Raw genomic sequence first — 18,030 nt, 5'->3', positions numbered from 1 at the left:
AGGCACAGATAGACTGTAGCAAGACCTTCAAAATCTGTGTGGCCAGAGACAATATGGTTGAAAGAGGTCTTAAACTCTGGAAGCGTAGAAAGAATGGCGGTCCAGTGAACCCTTTGAAAGTCTCCTTCCTGGGAGAACCAGGGGTTGACACTGGAGCACTAAAAAAATAGTTCCTGTCCAGTGAGTAGCATGCATTCATCATTAATTTAGTAGATATGTAGAGTATGTTGTAGAATAGCTGAAATTAAATTGTTTACCGTTGCTAAACCATTGTCAAACAACTGGAACAAAAGCTCTGCTGTTAGGTGTATTTTTTGCTGCATCCATCCATTTCCCAAAAATAGAAAAATAACTGCCTGTGTGCTTCTGCAGGACAGAATATCAAAGTGGCCAGAGCTTGAGAAAAATTAGGCTAAATTCTTGTCTTTTAGATGTTTGCCCCCAGCTAGTCTAATGCTGTTTTATCATTTGTTTTTGGCTGTAGCAATGGTTGCTGGGATCGAGAAGCGACTATTTGAAGGCGAAAGTGAGAAGGGCAAAGTACCAAAGTATTCCCTCAACGATTTGGACAATGAACTGTTCAAGTATGTTATTCTTATTTCTAGCACTTATAATTACTGATTATTATTATCTGATGGACACTTTGGCAAGAATATTTTCATGAGTGAAAATATGTATTGATACTTGGGGTCCTTTACAGTTTGCCTAGAGGGGAAGTCAGTGCCTCAATCTGTTTTTCTTTCAAACTTTCATGTACATGGCAAATTGTTAGAAAAACATTCAGGAAAGGGCTTGAAGTGTACCAGCTATTTTAAATATTCTGTCATATTGTAAAGGTTTAATCTCCTTCAGTGTATGTGTGACAATAGATGATAGAGGTAATGCATAAAATGAAGTAAGCACCCGAGATAAGTCTTCTAGCTGGGGTGTTCTGTCGAGATCAGTACTTATAATTGCCAATTTCTTTGTTGTCTTTCATCCAGAGTTGCGGGTGAAATACTTTGTGTGAGCATTGCCCAAGGAGGACCAGCACCACGGTTTATGCAGGAGTGGTGTTACCACTACCTCGTCACTGGGAACCTTAAAACTGATGGTGTGCATGACATGGAGTTGTCACCACTTATCAAAACGGTACGTTGGGTAAATCGCTTCAAGCCATCTTAATGAGGCCAATATTTTTCCATAATGTTTGCTCTCTTTTGATGTTTATGGTACATAGAATAAGTGCAAAGTAAACTGATCCAAGTTTAAAACTTTGCCAACGATGTTGCAGCTGTGTTAGGCAGTATCTCAATATATCCTCAGGTTTACTAAATTCCAATTCATCAATAAGTTAGTTTCTTGCAATAGCTTATTTCCTGTTGGCATCAAGCGACTTACAGACTTGCCTCGCTAAAAAATGTATCTGATGTAGCTGTAAACCAATAATGGTAAATGTGTGAGAGATGTGTGAATATGTATGACAGTGTAGATGTATAAAATAACAGTTGTGAATACATAACAAATGAAAGCTTAATTCTTGTTGCTTCTAAATCATTATTTTAGATTGAAGATGCATCTGACCTGTCCCTCTACATTGAAGAAATCCTGGATTGTGGCTACACTGGTCAAATCAACATTGACCATAAGGAAAGCATATTAAGGTTTGTTTTGCATTTTGATGTCCTAACTAGTAAGGAGTAATATTACATTATTGATGAATTATGTACAGGTCAATAGTATTTTAAGCCATGCAGTAATGTTCATTCATTAAGCAGGAAATTTGAAGCCAATCAAGTTATTGTGCTGCAAAATCTTTGACGGCTTTGAAAGGGTTTTATCATTATATTATACAAACATAAGTGTTATGGCTAATTTTACAGTTGACATCATAATTTTATGTCATAAAATGTATTATTTTTCTTTTGTAAGGGCTATTGTACTGCATGTGACCACAAAACGCACACCAATGCTACAACAGATGCGTGAAGGCCTTGAAGTGTACAACCTGATCAAGGTCATGCAGATAAAGCCGAATGAGTGTCGCAAACTCTTTGTCGTAGGGGCTCATGACAAGGTATGTTGTAATTCAGCTCTGGGTATTTTCTTGAATTTTTGCCATTTAATTGCATAACCTTTCCTCAAGTGCTAAATGGTATTTCCATATCATCAATACCCAGTGGCGATTTTAGGGGTTTAAAACGGGTACAAAAAAGTTTTATTTTAAATTTTTGACATTTATTTGAAAACAGTAATATTTACGTCCCAACAGAACAAATGCATCCTCGGTCAAATCGCTACTGTCAGTACCTGTGTATGAGTGATGTTGGATCAGTCTGGATTTGTTGGGTTGTAATTCCCTTTTGTTCTTAGGTGGACTCGCATTATGTTTTATCACACCTGGCCCCAGAAATGAGCCCAGATGGTTCGACTAAACACGTGAAGGAGTCCAAAATCTTGGAATACTTCCAAGATTTCCTACTTGAAATTGAGGGTATGTAAAACCTTCCATAAAAGTTCTGATCCCCTAAGAAAGTTTGATATAGCTTAGGAGATCCTACACTGATATGTACGTCATAGATGTATGAAATGGGGATTTTATGCCCGACAGTTATATGATATCCAGATATGAAAAGGTTATCTTGGCTACTAAGTACAATGGTAAAGGGAATTTTGCGACGTTTTCAAGTGATTATTGAAAGAAAGTATCTCGACAGTAGCGCAACACATTTTCATGATCTGGATATCAAACAGTCAGCAACAAAGAACTGGTTCCATATATATGACGTGCTCATCAGTGTTGGATTTTGTTGGTGATTTGTGTAGTGAGAGTTTTATGTTACAAAATATTGCTCTGCACTTAACTTGTTGGTATATTTAAAAGCTTTTAAAGTTTGTCACTTCAGAAGAAGATATTGATTCTAACATCCCCTTTTCTTTCAAAGACACACAACCAGAAAATGAGGTTGAAGGAGAGACACCCTCTGTGCCCATGGTGATGCAATGGATGACTGGGCAGGCACACAGGCATTTGCTTGTCTCAGAGAGACATAAATTCAAAATAGCCATAGTATTTGACCACAACTGTCTAGAGCACATGCCAGGCCACACTGTATGTTATACTGTTGTCAGTGCTTGCACCAACACTGTTACACTTCCAACAGCTCATCTGGGGGATTACGAGTCCTTTAAAACCAACTTGCAAACTGCCATTAAATATGGTGCAAGCTTTGACAGACTGTAGCTAGTAAACGCTACTCTGCTCTGGTCTACTCTGTTCTACTTAGTTTGTTCATCTAGTCTTTTCCTAGCTATGTCTAATAATTCTCTTGTCAGTTCAGTTCCTGCCACTCCCCCCTTGCCATGACATCACCTCGTGTTTGTGTTAAATCCTGTTCTAAGTAAGCGTGCGTAACAGACTCCAAACCTAATGTTTTAGCGTTTTAAATAATGTCACTGTTAAGTCCAATTGTCATTGCGAAGAGTGTATATTTATGTGGTTCAAAACAACATGGCACACATATTGACAATGTTCTGTTCTGATTGAATAAAAAAAAAAATATATATTTGCACTAAACTATTTGAGTTGTATGAATACATATGTGAATTGCTAAATCCCTTAATTTGGCCTTAGAATGCTGTTTTTAATTACAGGCAAGTCAAATTAATATAAACTAAAACACGTTTACTCAAATTGGGCTTTATTTGTGTATAATTGACATAAATGCTGGTTGAGAAAGTAAAAAACTTGCTTCTTGATAATAAGTTAGAACTGCCTTTGTTAGAATCTGAGGTAATTATGGCAGGTTGAAAAGATGCATGTGTGCATGTCAGAATGTTAGAGTCCGAAAGCTGTTCCAAGAGCCTGCAAGTAGATGTCCCAACCAAAGGATGAGGACTCGGTGGTGGGGTTCACTAGGTGCTGTAGTGCAGCAAGTCTTTCAGCTGACAGGGGACATTGGATGTCTGGTACAATAACTCCATGCTCAGTGTTGTCACTTTGCTGTTCCTGAGAGGGTTGCTCCTCAGCTTGCTGGATCTGGAATGACCAATAAAAGCCATCCATACATCAGACATCAGATTACTGGAAAGTAGAATTATCTTCTACACCCATATATCAGATCAGAGATCACAAACAGTCTTCATGCTCTGTTTATATTAAGATGCTGTGTTTTCATTTAAGTTTTGCTTCCCGCATCAGACCCTTTTTGCAGGTTAGTCTCGTATGACCTTATACATACCTCTACCAGGTCTGGCTCTGGCACAGGTGCTTGCAGCATCCCGATCATCCATAGCTGATTCGGTGTCAGATTTCCCTCTGTGCTTAAGGGGTGACAATTCCAGCTCTCCGTAAAATGCTGCAAATCTGATCGTAGTCGTGGTATGAAGACATAGCCCACACAGAAGAGGTGGACAGCAATGGACAGGTCAATGAAGCCCTCTTCCTCCAAACTGTGGAGCACGTCGTAGTACTGACACGTTACACTCCAATCATCTCTCCATAGGCGTTCCACTCTAAAAACGAGCGAGGGGATACAGATGAGACAAGACCGTGTAAGGCTTTCACTACACTGAATTAAAACCTGAAAATGTCCACTATTAAAAAGCAGCAACACCCGAAAACTTATTACAATCAACTTCAAAGCATTTCCCATCTCTATTTTTAGATCACCCCAGCTGTTGGGAACATGGATTGGTATTTTGTTTGTTTTTAAATGACTTATTTCACTTCATTTCTAAAATTGTGTGTGTTGACATTTTGTCATCTTCTGAACACTAATTTAATGCGCTTGCCTTGATGGCCATCCATTTTTCCGAACTCCATCCATGAAGAATCCAAAAGCCATCTCTGCTCTGTTATTCCCAGCTGTGTCCAGGTAAAATATCTGTAACGAAGTGGGGCACTTGTGTAGTAGTTCACAAGATAAATACTGAATGAGGGATTGAAAAAAACAAAAAAAACATTACCTTCCTTGAAAAGCCATCAATTGCTCAAAAAATCACAATGTTGTACCTAACAAAAAGGTAATAGTTATACAGCACTGATAATACAATTGGGTGACATAAAATCACCAATGATTAGAAATTGTTCAGTAGGAGAATAACACCTTATTAACTTGTGGTTTGTGTCGATGTGGACAAGAGACAAGGGAGCGGGAACAGAGTATGTCCGTCTTGCAATGCAAGACAGCTGGACCATCCTGGCAGTTATTCCTGCACCATCCACACGCTGCAATGCCATCTTTACTCTTCTCCACGAAATCCGATGCCACATTGCTTGTAGAGATCCTTTCACTAGCCTGTAGCCAGCATGGGGCATTCTTGCCTTTATTGGACCTAACCTTCTGATCTAGCACATCATCTGATATGTCAGAATAGCATTTTCTGACAGAGAGGTTACACTCACAGAAATATTTAACCCTAACTTTTAAGATTTATGTAATTTAATTAATAACAAAGTTCCATTTGATTATTTTTTATATTTTGAACATAAACCTACCACATAAACTTTACATGATCCATATGCATCAGTGTAATAAAGCCTATTCATTTGAAATGCATATTCCTCAGGTTTATGTATTCAGTATTAATATAATTTATTGAATTTAAATGCATATTATTCAGGTTATACATTTAGAATACATTAAGTATATTTGTTTGAATTACATAGTAATTAGGTTACCTATTCAAGATGAATAAAGTGTATGTGTTTAAGATACATAACAATTAAGCTTAAATTCAATCAAAATGCATTAGATTTATGTATTTTTATGATTAATATCCATTAATATTTTTCTATTAGGTTACCTATTCAAGATGATTAATGTGTATGTTTTTGAAATACATAACAATTAAGCTTAAATTTAATCATAATGCATTATTTTTATGATTCATATTCAATGGATTTTTTCTATTAGGTTACCTATTCAAGATGATTGTGTATTTGTTTGAAATTCAACAATATCTCAATGATGCATACAATCAGACCACCTTGTTGATTCAACTAATTTATTAACGCTTCTCTTCACACAGACACTGTACTCAGCAGGTAGTGTAGCTCTTCAACCAAGTAATCTACTGCTATAGATGGAACATGAAACATGTTTTGTAATTGCAATAGAACAGAGGCAAGTTAGTATCTGCTCCAACAATGGCAGTAAAGGACCTGCTCTTTTTTCTAGATCTAGAACAAACAAACAAACTACAGGCTCAACAACATTCCTTACATCTGTATCTGCTGGAACGATCGCTGTAATGGGATATGAAAGGACAGAACAAACTCTTCAGGCTCAACAACATTAAACATATAGTAGTAGAACATAGGTCTCTTCCTGTACTTCCTCCTCCCATCACCACCCCACCCCAAAAAAAGAGTCACCTGAACAATTTGAGTTTCAGTGCTCGTACTTTGGCTGAAGGCTTGGACGATTCCAGGTCCATCAGGATCTTCTGGTAAGCTTCGAATGTATACTTCAAGTTTTTTGGATAGCTCAAATTAAGAGCATAGACCAACCCATAAAGCATTATGCATGCATGGTTGATACTTTGGAGGTTGTTGAGAACTTGGACCCCTTCCAGGACCATACCGACATCTGCAAAGAGTCCACCAGGACCATCATGATCATCACCCTCAGCTTGAACGGTGTAGATTGCCATGGTTGTCCCTGCGACATCTGCCTCGGCCTCACTGCATTCGATGTCCTGAAAGATGGAGAGAACAGAGAACAATGAGCTGTGTCACCCTCACCTTTGACCACCAAATTCTAAGCAGCTCATCATTGAGGCCAAGTGCGTGTTAATTTGAAAAAATTCTCTGAAGGCACTGTAGATATAGCGTTCATGAGAATGCGATGGAGTTCAAGGTTACAATGACCTCAAGATCTTTGACTCCCTAAAAGCCTGGAAAACAAAACAAAAAGTCAAGTTATGTATAAATGGAGTTGTACATTCAATGATCATCAACTATTTAAATATGATTAAAAAAAAAGTGGTGTTTGAGCATTGTTGATCACAATGAGGGTTGTGTCAAAGAATCTAGATGCCATTCCTTACCGTGTTTGTGGTAACTGTGCCGTAAAGAATGGCATGTCGTGTCTCATTGCTTAAAATTAATACTCTTACGGTAATCCTTTAATTTAGTGAATATTTAATGGTGCACATGAAACATAAGAGACCAACTTACATGTTCATAGGTTCGTCCTACTCTGAGGCTAAGGTTTTGTGCTTCCTTAAGACGCAAGGATTTCCGGGAAGACAGAAGAGACTGCACTTTATCCAACGAAGCATTTGACCTGCCACAATAAAAATGGAGTCAACAAAACATCCCTTAAAAATATAAAAAATCTGTGAGGTTTATGAAAATATTCAAAGTAACAATACCCAAAAGAGCCAAAGTAGGGTGAAAGGACAGTAGGAAAGAGGCAAACCTACTGCTCCCTCACTCCTACCCTCCACCATCTCTCCTAATCTCCTCTCATAGGGTAAGGTTTACTCCTCCCTCCTATCCAACCCTCTCTCATGCCGTCCTCCCTCTCTCCTAACCTCTTTCTGTTTCCTGTTAGCAAATAGAAGGAACTAATCTCTTCCTATCCTGACCTTCTCTTCCCTAACCCATCAACCCTTGCAAATGCCCCATTCTACTAAATAGAATCAGCCCCAACAGCCAAAACAAAACAAAGTATCCTTACTACTACACTGTTTTATGACTTACCTCTTCACATCCGGCTTTGGCTTTATAGTCTGCCTCAGATCCTCAGCTGCCTTTTGACAGAAAAAACAATAATTATCCCATTATTTCTCTCCACAGATATCAGCCCTAAATACAATACAAGGTATGGTAAAGGATGAAGACAGGAATTGCATTATCTTTGTAAACCTCATTGTTGAAAAAATTGAGAAGTAACAATTTCGCCCTACTTTTACACCTTTTTAAAATCCCATGCTTTATGTATGTGTGAAGTTACACTGTGATAGGAGGTAACACACAATAAAGCTATATGTGTGAAGTGTGTGGGAGACAGAGAGAGAGAGAGAGACAGACCGAGAGGGAGAAGACCTAGGGGAAGAGAGAAAAGGAAGGACGGAGAGACAGAGAGAAGAAGGAGACATAGGGAGATAGTCAGACACAGAAAGGGGGAGGGAGACAGAAAAGAGAGAGTAGGGGGAGACAGACAAAGTGTGGTAGGATAAAGAGAGGGGGGGGGGGGGGGGGAGAGAGACAAGTCGATCAATCTTGTGTTGGTTAGAGTTCCAGTCAACATGTCCACTTACTTGCAATAACATCAAGGACGAAAAGAAGGCTTCCCTCTCCCCGATGTTCTTCAGGCGTTGGAGCTCATAAGCTGAGAGTCCACAACATGCATCCTGTTGACCCCACACACACACACACACACACACACGAGAGTTAAGATGATCAGAATCAAGAATTAAAACCGAACTAACATAATCTGAAAGGCATTTCTTACTAAATAACATTTCCAAAACGGGTGTCAATTACATAACTGCTGCTTTATGAGAACTATCAAGTTTCTGTGTACTCACCTTCGTGTTTGGGGCAGAATTGTTGCTGGCAGATGGGAGACGCTTAGGTGCCAGGACCCGTCTCTTCACCTCAGGCCCCTCCGGACCATTTGGATTTACTTCCTACAAGTGACAGCACTACCACCATTGCCTTGAGGGAATTTCTTACTCAAAACAAACAACCCATTGGACCCAATGACGAACTACTGGTGGTCAAGGTCAATGTGACCTAATGCCCATCCCATTCTCATGAACACCACATGTTATCAGGCGCACCTAGAGGGAAATTAATTACATCTGGCACAAAGGACAGAAAGATGACATACTTACCACGTATTCTTTGACCAATGTGTCCAGGTCTTCACAGAGGTAGATGCTGAGACATCTCAAAACGCAATCACGCCTCACGTTGATGTCTTGATTCTGAAACAAACATTGCATGATTCCATGCTGGTCAGTGTCAGATACACACTAACACGCATGTCAAGCCACTAACATTTCCCTCCTTGACCATCCTGAACTCAACTGGTTTCACTACACTCCATTAAAGCAAAATGTAATTTCAATAAGTTCTCAATAAACAACCAGTCCGGCCCTTGACTTGTACACATTTTTTAATTTTGGCCCATGGCGTATGAGGTTGACACCCCTGGGTTAGACCAAAAAAATACTTACATTCTCCATCTTTGCCATCATGGCTCCGATTTTTTCCCCTGCAGCTCCCCCTTTAGTGTTGAAAACCCTGATCAGGTCGCCGGTCAGGCGGTCCAGTTCCCTCAAAAATGTTAAGGTCAGTGGTACAGTTGTCAGCCGCATAAACTCCAAGTTGATCTGTAAAAGACAACAGAGACAGGACACAGACTTAAACAGGGGCAGCTGTTGCTCAGTTGGTAAAGGGGTCAATCATAGACCGAAGGTCAGAGGTTCAAATCCCGGCTCTGACTGTCCACATGTCAAAGGGTCCTGGAGCAAAGCTAGAGCACTGCACAGCAGCCTGCTACCGCCATTGAATTGTTAACTGGGTGAATGAGAGAAAGCCATTGTAAAGCACTTAGGTTTGGGTTGGGCTCGACGCTAAGCTTTTTTCCAATTACCAATTACCACATGTGTGACAATGTGTGACATTGAATACACAAGTTACTAAACTTCAGATTCACACTTGCCTCAATGACGTCAAAGAGTGCTGGCCATTTATTGAAAAACTCTGGAATCTTTGGCTCCTGGAGAACCTCCTGTCTCCTGAGGGAGAATGTACGCTGCATCTTTTCCTTGATGAGGGCCTCATCCCTTTTCTTCTTTTTTACCTGAAATGGAATGAAACGTCATTGTCATTATACAGTAAAGATACTTGTATAACGAGATATGATGAGAAACTCTCAGCAATGGTACACAATACAATTGGAAACAGAAGTATTAACAATATGAATAGGGAGTAAGAATATTTTCCAAACTGAGCGTAATAGATAAAGAAAAATGAACTGTGCAAAGTAACCACAAAACAGCTTAAGTGTCCAGTGCTGTGCAAAATGAACTGTTGGGCTGCTTGAGCTGAGCTGGACAGGAAGTATAGTGCAAAAAACATGACGGGTTAAAAGCTCTTATACTGGCCATGCCGTGAACATGGTGTAATCATGGATAGGTAAGATATGTATTGCACATTATACCTCCATCAGTAGAGCCACCCTTTCCATCTCCAAACTGTGTATTGTTTCACCACTAGGGATGTTCGGACAGAAATTTACATCTCCCTTCCTGGGCTTCTTGATGTTGGCTGCTGGAGACTGCTGGCCACTTCGCTTGTTTTTCAGAGAGTTGATGGCAACCTCGGGGTGTCCAGCTCGGCTGAGGAGAAGAACAATGATATTTTTTCAGCACCTTTCACTGACGATCAAAAATTGCTTCACAATTTAAACACAATGGGCTCTATTTTAGTTTTGTCCTTAGCGCCATGTCTTTCATACATTTATGCTGGTGCAAAGTGGCACAAGACCTTAAATGCAAGACTTCTAATCTGTCGGACTGGCATTTACTATCTTGCTCCACCCTCTGCTGGCACAAATATAAAGCATAAGCCTTGGTACTTAGGACAGCAACAAAAAAAGAACCCATTAAATAAAACACAAACCTCAGCTTGGTGCGGAAGTTCATCATTTTTATCTTCAGGTAATGCTTCCAGCCACAGTATCCAGTTCGTGTTGCTTTTTCCAGTAAACATGGATGTGACTGTATCAGAGCCTTTGCCACTTCCTCTAATTGCTCATCCCTTGGGTAAGCTGTGTGCTTTATTATTTCCTCAGCTAGGCCTTCAAGGATATCTGAGCGTACTTTCGGCGTAGGACACAGAACAGTTCCCTGTGCCTTGAACTCATCATTTCCTTTCTGGAGCATAATCTCAGCACAGGATGAGAAGCGGGGCACGACAAAGGGTCTAGGCCAGGGGCAGGACCGGGTCTCAGGCGATGACAAGATGATGGTATCATTGCTGGAGTGGGAGTCTGAATCATTTGGTTCTTGTGATGAAGAGCTGGCTTTGGAAGGAGTACCTGGGATTGTGCAGCAGGCATCTTCCGTGAGTGGAGCGGACCTGGTTGTCTCACAAAGCATGTACACCACTTTCAAAGTCCCTTTATCTTCAAGTTCTGATGTTGACAAGAGATTCATGAACTGATTATCCATGTCTTTGTCTTTGTACTGAAGTCTGAACTTCTCAGTCACTTCAAAGAAAGTCTTGATTTTAAGAGCCAAGTCCTCCACAGTTCTTGGTATTCCGGATTCAATGGAGAGTTTTCTTGCATCCTCTTCACCTCCAAAGAGGACTCTGAAGGTTACTCGTGCTGCCATCCTGCTTTGCTAATCTAAGGTGGATACAGAAATACAGAGTAGACAGGTATTAGTCTTGTTATTCAAATATTCAATCACTCAGGCAGAATACATGGTCAGGACACAGTCATTGCCTAGATGTGATGAGGCTAGGACAGCGAGGAGGGTAACAAAGGAAGTTAGTAAAGAGGAGACTAGGAGAGAATAGGAGAGTGAGAAGGTCAGTAGAGAGTGGAGACTAGGAGAGTGAGAAGGTCAGTAGAGTGGAGACTAGGAGAGTGAGAAGGTCAGTAGAGAGTGGAGACTAGGAGAGTGAGAAGGTCAGTAGAGAGCAGACATGAGTACAGAGAAGTACCCACAAAGTTTATGTGGTGGACTAAAACCAAATTTGTTACTGAAGATTTTTACACGGCACTGTAAATTAACTAAATCAAACCTGTAATGACGATGTGTCTCTTCAGGGTCACCATACGTCTGGATCCGACTGTGTAGGCCACAAGTGGACAGTAATCCGTAAGCTCCTCAAGCTGAACAAGGGCAACCTCTCTTCCTGGTGACAATGTCAACTGGAACGCCCCAAAATGGTGCTGATACCAAGCAAAGTATAAACGAACTATGAAGCTCAACTCATCTCTCACTATACATATTTGTATGATCTCTGCAAATTCAGGCATTCCAGCCGTTGACCCACATGCCAAAAACATCCCATTTCTGTAATTGATCCCTTTAGTGGTGACATTCTTTGTGAGATTCACTTGACTGATGTCTGGATACTTCAGTCTGAGAGCCAATACAACCTCCTCATTCAAAACATCAACTGGGACTATGGAGACATTTGTAACTTCCACATTTGATGCACTGAGACTGGATGAATGCAAGTGATAACTGATCAATTGCTGGTGTTTGCTTGCCAGAGTAAGTGCAATATTCCTGAAATTATTTGTGTGTCGAGCTACTTGTTTAAAAAAACTGTGTTTGGCCTCAAACCTTATAGTCCATACACCCACAAGAGGCCCAAAGCACCTGATCAAGTGTGGGTAATGCTCGATATAATGGTGTTTAGGTTTCAGCGTCACACCTGGGATAAGCTCAAGCAACCTGTGTCTGTGCTCAGACACTTTGACATCAAGGTACGCAATGGTCTCGTGCGTGTGAACAGGTGCCACAACCAACTCTACGATTTCCTTCAGGTCTAGTATCACTTGCCAAGCCAGCTCACCCTCTGGTATAAGGTCCCCTATGAGAAATGGAAGGAAACGTATGAGGCACCAATTTTCATGGGAGTTGCCACCTATCGTTTTCCTACTGGAATAGGCAAGTGGTATGATGTGAGGCCGATTTTTTTTGTCACTCCACTTATAAGGAAATTTGAGTATACGCGTGTTAAGAGAATCCAAACTGAAGAACTTCTTTGAGATCAGAATGCTCAAACACAGTGCTAGTTCAAATGGGACAATGCCCTCAAACAAATCGTGTACTATATCTGGGGGGTAGCCTGTGCCGACGTGAAAATGTTGAAGATGTTTAGTTAAAGGGCAAGCTGTCTTCACTCCAAAGCAATTCTTTTGAGTATCCTGTGCAATCTTCAGATGTGCTTCATGTATTTCTTTGGTTCGTAGACAAAAAGCACCTGAATGAACATCCTTTGACTGTATTTCTACTTTCTGAGCAGTACAAAATCGGCAAATATATTGCCCAGAAAAGCTCTCTATGAAACCAGCCAAACCGTGGGCGCCCAAATTATCAGCAATTACACTATGCACTGTTCCTTTGACAAAAGATCCAAGCTTTGGAATGAACACACCATGCTCTTCTAGTGTAACAAGATCATGTAAAAGTGGCTCCAAAATTTTTTCATATCCATATGCCTTTACATCGTCACTCTTACACAAAACTGCCAAATAAATTGAGGTGAGTGCTGAGTGAGAGCCTGGTGCCAAGTTATTCAGAATCCAATATACACTACACAACTTGTGCTTCTTTCGTGACGTGCCCAAAGGATTACACAATTCAAAGTCATCAATGTATAAGGTTAAACAAAGTTTTAAATCATCACTTGAGAGGAACAGGTTTTCCTTGAAGTACACACCATCTCTTATGGAGCGATACTGCTGGTTTTCAGGCTGGTCAGTGTTACTGCTCTGTGTTCTGTGGGTATCAATAACTCTATTCAACACTTCAGTAGAATCAAGTATCTGCTGCAACGATCGCAGTAATGGGATATATTGAAAGGACCTGCAATTTTTTTGATCTAGAACAAACTCTACAGGCTCCACAACATTAAACACTTTTTTTAAGTATTCTTTTCTCTTATACGCTGTAGAAAGTGCACCACCTTTCCCCAGTGCATTAACCAAAGGATTCGATTTACATAGTAAATCAGCTAATTCATTAACAACAACACCATCAACCTCAATGTCTTTGTTTTTGAAAAAATCTGAGAGCCTGCTCCTAGTTATCGGCACAGACACTGTACTCAGCAGGTAGTGTAGCTCTTCAACCAAGTCATCTACTGCTATAGATGGAACATGAAAAATGTTCTCTAATTTCAATAGAACAGAGGCAAGTTTTTTTTCTACTACTTCAGGAAGGTCCTCTGAATAATCAATATCAGTATCTGCATCGGACTGACTATCATCTATGTTTGCAGAAGATGTGGGCCTATCATCAGGACTAGCAGACTGAACAGTGACCTTAACTACACCTGCCTTAAAATCTGATAGACTGTGGGGATTATGTTTACGATTTTTATGTGACTTAAAAGTACCATATACATGTGTCTGAAATGCACATCCCTCAAACATACAAGTTACATTTTCATACTGTCTAAGATGTTGATAAGTATGACTAAAGTAATCTTTCTCAGTTGAAAGTTCTTCACAACCACACGTCTGACATTTGAATGTAGTTGACTGAGCAACTGCTGTTTCTAGCTTTCTGTGTTCTCGATATATGTGAGTCAAAAGTTTCTTCCAGGTTGTGAATGTGCAAGGACACTCTACATAAATACAGGGATATTTGCATGTGCGGGCATGGTGGAAATGTCTTAGTCTGAAGTGTTTTATTAACTCATACCTTGAGGATAATATAGTGTCACACAATCTGCATGGCCACATAACACAGCACCTGTGAATGAATACAAAGAACAATAAGTCAGTTACAGCATGTTATTAACAACCAAAAAACAAGTTCCACATGGCTACAAAAACATCCGTTTTCAAAGTGCATGTATAATCTACAGCACTACTGAAAAACCCACAAACCCAACCTTCTACAAGATCAGAAATTTTAGGCCATTTGTATTTTCTGTTATCAATGAATTTATCCTTTTGACTCAATTTTAGCTTTGATATCTTAAACAATTTTGTGTGAAGGGGGGGAGCGAGGGAGGCGGCAGCGGCGGGGGTTTAGAGCATAGACATCTTATAGATAGACGGAGCATTGGCTGCTGGGACGCGAGAAATACGGCCAACATCTTGGAGTGGTAATGATTTAACATTACCGTACAATTGGTATAATTAGTATTGAATAATAAAACACGCCAAACCATGTGGCCTTTATCATAGCTACACGTATGACAAAAAAACACATGAAAATCAGTGGTATTCAGTGAGGTATGATTAATTAAATGCGCTGACAGTTCATTGCTCCAGCCAAACGGATTACACTGAGTGGAGCGGATGACCACTCCAAAATGGCGGCCCCGCGTCTCGTCAGCGCCAGTAGGCGGTAGCATTCGATGCTCCGTCTATCGTATACGATGTATATGGTTTAGAGCTTGAAATTCCCTTTTTCTGTTTCACAAATTGACTTAACAGTCTCAACCAATTTCACAGATGATAACAATTGAACAGTTTTAGAATGACTGACTTCCGCTTTTAATAGGGCAACTTTCCTCAGAGCTGAGAAAGCTGTCTCTGAGACCATTTGGAGCCAGAAAGTGGAAGGGTCAGTTCTTGCAAACTGCTCTTGCAGGGCCACATCTGCTTGGAGATCAACCAATTGCATCTGGAGAAGCCCAGCGTTCACCCATTTAAAGTGCTGTGTGACTTCCTTTGAGAACCCCCTGACATCTGTGATGAGAAATGGGTTCTGAATGAACATGGTGAGCGGCTGTCCAAAGCTGAAGCTGTCAAAACGGTTGCTAAAGTTAACAATCAGCTTATCAATAAAGCCAACAAACGCAGACACATCTCTCTGTCCCTGAACCTGTTCCTGAACTGCTGGGAAGTGTGCACAGTCTCCCTGCAGGTCTTCCTTGAACACCTCAAGTTTCCTCTGAAAGGAGCGGACAGCTGTCATCAGTTCACAAATTGAATTGTCCTTGCCCTGTAGCCTCAAATTCAGTTCCTTCAGATGCGAAGTGATATCAACCAAAAATGCCACATTATCCATCTGTTTCTCATTTTCTAAAAAGAGAGAAAACTGTGTTGCCTTCTTCTTCTGCGCTCTAACACCCTGCCTTTACTGAGCCATCTCACATTATTGTGCAGCAAAAGGTCATCAGCATCGGCATCAACTTCTCTAAGGAATTCCCTTAGCATGCGATGCTGGTAGGAAGAGGATGCCCTGAGAAAATTGATCATTTTCATCATTGTGTTCATCACCTCAGCATGTTCATCTGACAGGGAGGCGCAGAGGACAGATTGGTGAATAATACAATGGTAACCTATGAGCTCAGGATTGTCCTCTTTCAGTCTTGCTACAGCTCCTTTCTCTCTCCCTATCATTGCAGGGGCTCCATCTGTGGTAATTGAAACCACTTGTTGTGGATGTATCCCTCTCTTTTTTAACATTTCCTTAACAGCCAGGTAGATGTCTTCACCTCTTGTACTGGTCTGAAGGGGAGTGAAACAGGTCTTCACAGAACGCTTTCTGGTCGGTGCTGAAAAACCTGACATACCAACAGCTGAGCACTGTCACACACGTCAATGGACTCATCCACGGCTAAGCCTACACACGGTGCCTTCTTCATGGCTTCATCTAGCTTGGTTAGAACATCCTCAGTTAATAGTTCACTTCTCTTTGTGGCAGATGAGGCTGACATGGGTATTTGCTTTATTTTATCACAAACCTGTTGTTGTTGTTTTCCGTCAAAAGTGTTTCGGCAACTGCACTCATGCATTCTTTGATAACCCCTCCATCAGTAAATGGCTTTTTGTGTTGACCCAAAATCCAAGCAACTCTGAGGGAACACTCATGAGCACGTTGTTGGGCAGTGAATGAGTGGCTCAGGATCCTGGTGGACTGGACATATTGGGCTCTGAGACCACTTATTTTCCGTGATCTCACTTCAGATTTAGGTGGGTATGTTTGTTCAAAACCTTTATGTTTTGTCTCATAATGGCGTTTCACATTGGCACTTTTAATAAGTGCCACAGTCTCTGAACATATGAGACACACTGGTTTAGTGCTCCCAGTGGGAAGAATGAACAGAAATGAGTCTGTCCATTCCGGATTGAATGCTCTATTTTCGCTGTCCACTTTTCATTTTTTGGAGAGCGACATGTGTATCTTATGTTTTCTCCGGCTCACTCCTGTTTCTCTCCTTCTTTCCGGCTCACTCCTGTTTTTTTTTCTTTTCTCCGTCTCACTTCTGCTTCTTTCCTTTTCTCCCTCTCACTCCTGCTTCTCTCCTTCTCTCCGTCTCACTCCTGCTTCTTTACTTTTCTCCGTCTCACTCCTGCTTCTTCACTTTTCTCCGTCTCACTCCTGCTTCTTTACATTTCTCCGTCTCACTCCTGTGTCTTTCCTTTTCTCCGTCTCACTCCTGTGTCTCTCCTTCTCTCCGTCTCACTCCTGCTTCTTTACTTTTCTCCGTCTCACTCCTGCTTCTTTCCTTCTCTCCGACTCACTCCTTTGTTTCTCTCTACCTGTACCGCTATCTTTCCTTTTCTTTCTACCGTATTTTCGTGTCTTACTTGCCTCTAACTCTGTCATCTGTCTGCAGCGTCGCAATGTTTACCGCCGTGAATGCACAGACTTGATTGGCTGAGTAGTATCACATGGGATGGCTTTACTCGCATGCAATTGGTCAATGCGCTTCCTCATCCGCTAAACCACTACCGTAATAACTACAAAAGCTGCGCCTGTTAGAAAAAACGGAAGCTCCGCTAAACCACTACCGTAATGACTACAAAAGCTGGCTGTAGGTCCGGGTCCGTATGGGACGGCTTCTGGGTCCGGACCCGGACCGCGGTCCGCCAGTTAGTGACCCCTGGTTTAGAGGGTTCTAGACCAGACCGGATTGCTTCTGGTGTGAACGACATAATCGGTTAATATGTGCCCCGAAAGGAAAATGGCGGCGCTTCGCGGCTATTCGCTTCCACGTCCGGTGTGTCCCTGCCATTCAGATACCCGAAAAGTTTTGAATGAAATATATTTCAATTCGCCAATCATTGATCATTTTTCCTACTCCACATCGTGGATGAATAATACATCCATGCTCCGCATACAGCACGAAGTTTAGTGAATTGCTAGCTACGTTAGCTAGCGAGTGCCAGCACATGAGGTAAATTAGTAGGCCTCAAGATAAAACTGCTTACAGTCATCACGAATTCCGCAGATTTGATCATTAGTGAATTGATATTATATGTAATACGGTAAAAACTGCACGAATAATACACAGATTGATGTAAGAATACAAAGGATGACTCGGATTACTCACCATTACACCTGAGCTGGGAAGATGGCGTCCAGTGGAAAACGAGG

At 41.0% G+C, this 18,030-nt stretch overlaps 1 protein-coding gene across 1 annotated transcript; it reads right to left on the bottom strand.

The window, feature by feature from the left end:
* Positions 1–5,971: 5,971 nt before the first annotated feature.
* LOC133959271 (uncharacterized) lies at positions 5,972–18,030 on the bottom strand. Its single transcript, XM_062394390.1, has 8 exons — positions 17,987–18,030; positions 9,663–9,803; positions 9,175–9,330; positions 8,830–8,922; positions 8,521–8,622; positions 7,691–7,740; positions 7,163–7,271; positions 5,972–6,681 (listed from the first exon to the last, which is right to left on the bottom strand). The coding sequence occupies exons 1-8, from the start codon at positions 17,987–17,989 to the stop codon at positions 6,355–6,357; spliced, it is 981 nt and encodes a 326-aa protein (XP_062250374.1). The 5' UTR covers positions 17,990–18,030; the 3' UTR covers positions 5,972–6,354.

The sequence above is a fragment of the Platichthys flesus genome, chromosome 8 (genome assembly GCF_949316205.1).
Source record: "Platichthys flesus chromosome 8, fPlaFle2.1, whole genome shotgun sequence".
Classification (NCBI taxonomy): domain Eukaryota; kingdom Metazoa; phylum Chordata; class Actinopteri; order Pleuronectiformes; family Pleuronectidae; genus Platichthys; species Platichthys flesus.
The sequence above is the reverse complement of the archived record's forward strand: the minus strand, read 5'-3'. Positions and strand labels throughout refer to the sequence as shown.

Bases quoted from the DNA above. Each gene is read 5' to 3' on its own strand.
- LOC133959271 (XM_062394390.1), bottom strand. The intron at 8,923-9,174 runs GTAAGTATTTTT...TGTTTGTTTCAG, and splicing joins TGATGGCAAAGATGGAGAAT to AATCAAGACATCAACGTGAG. The intron at 8,623-8,829 runs GTAAGTATGTCA...TGTCACTTGTAG, and splicing joins CATTGGTCAAAGAATACGTG to GAAGTAAATCCAAATGGTCC.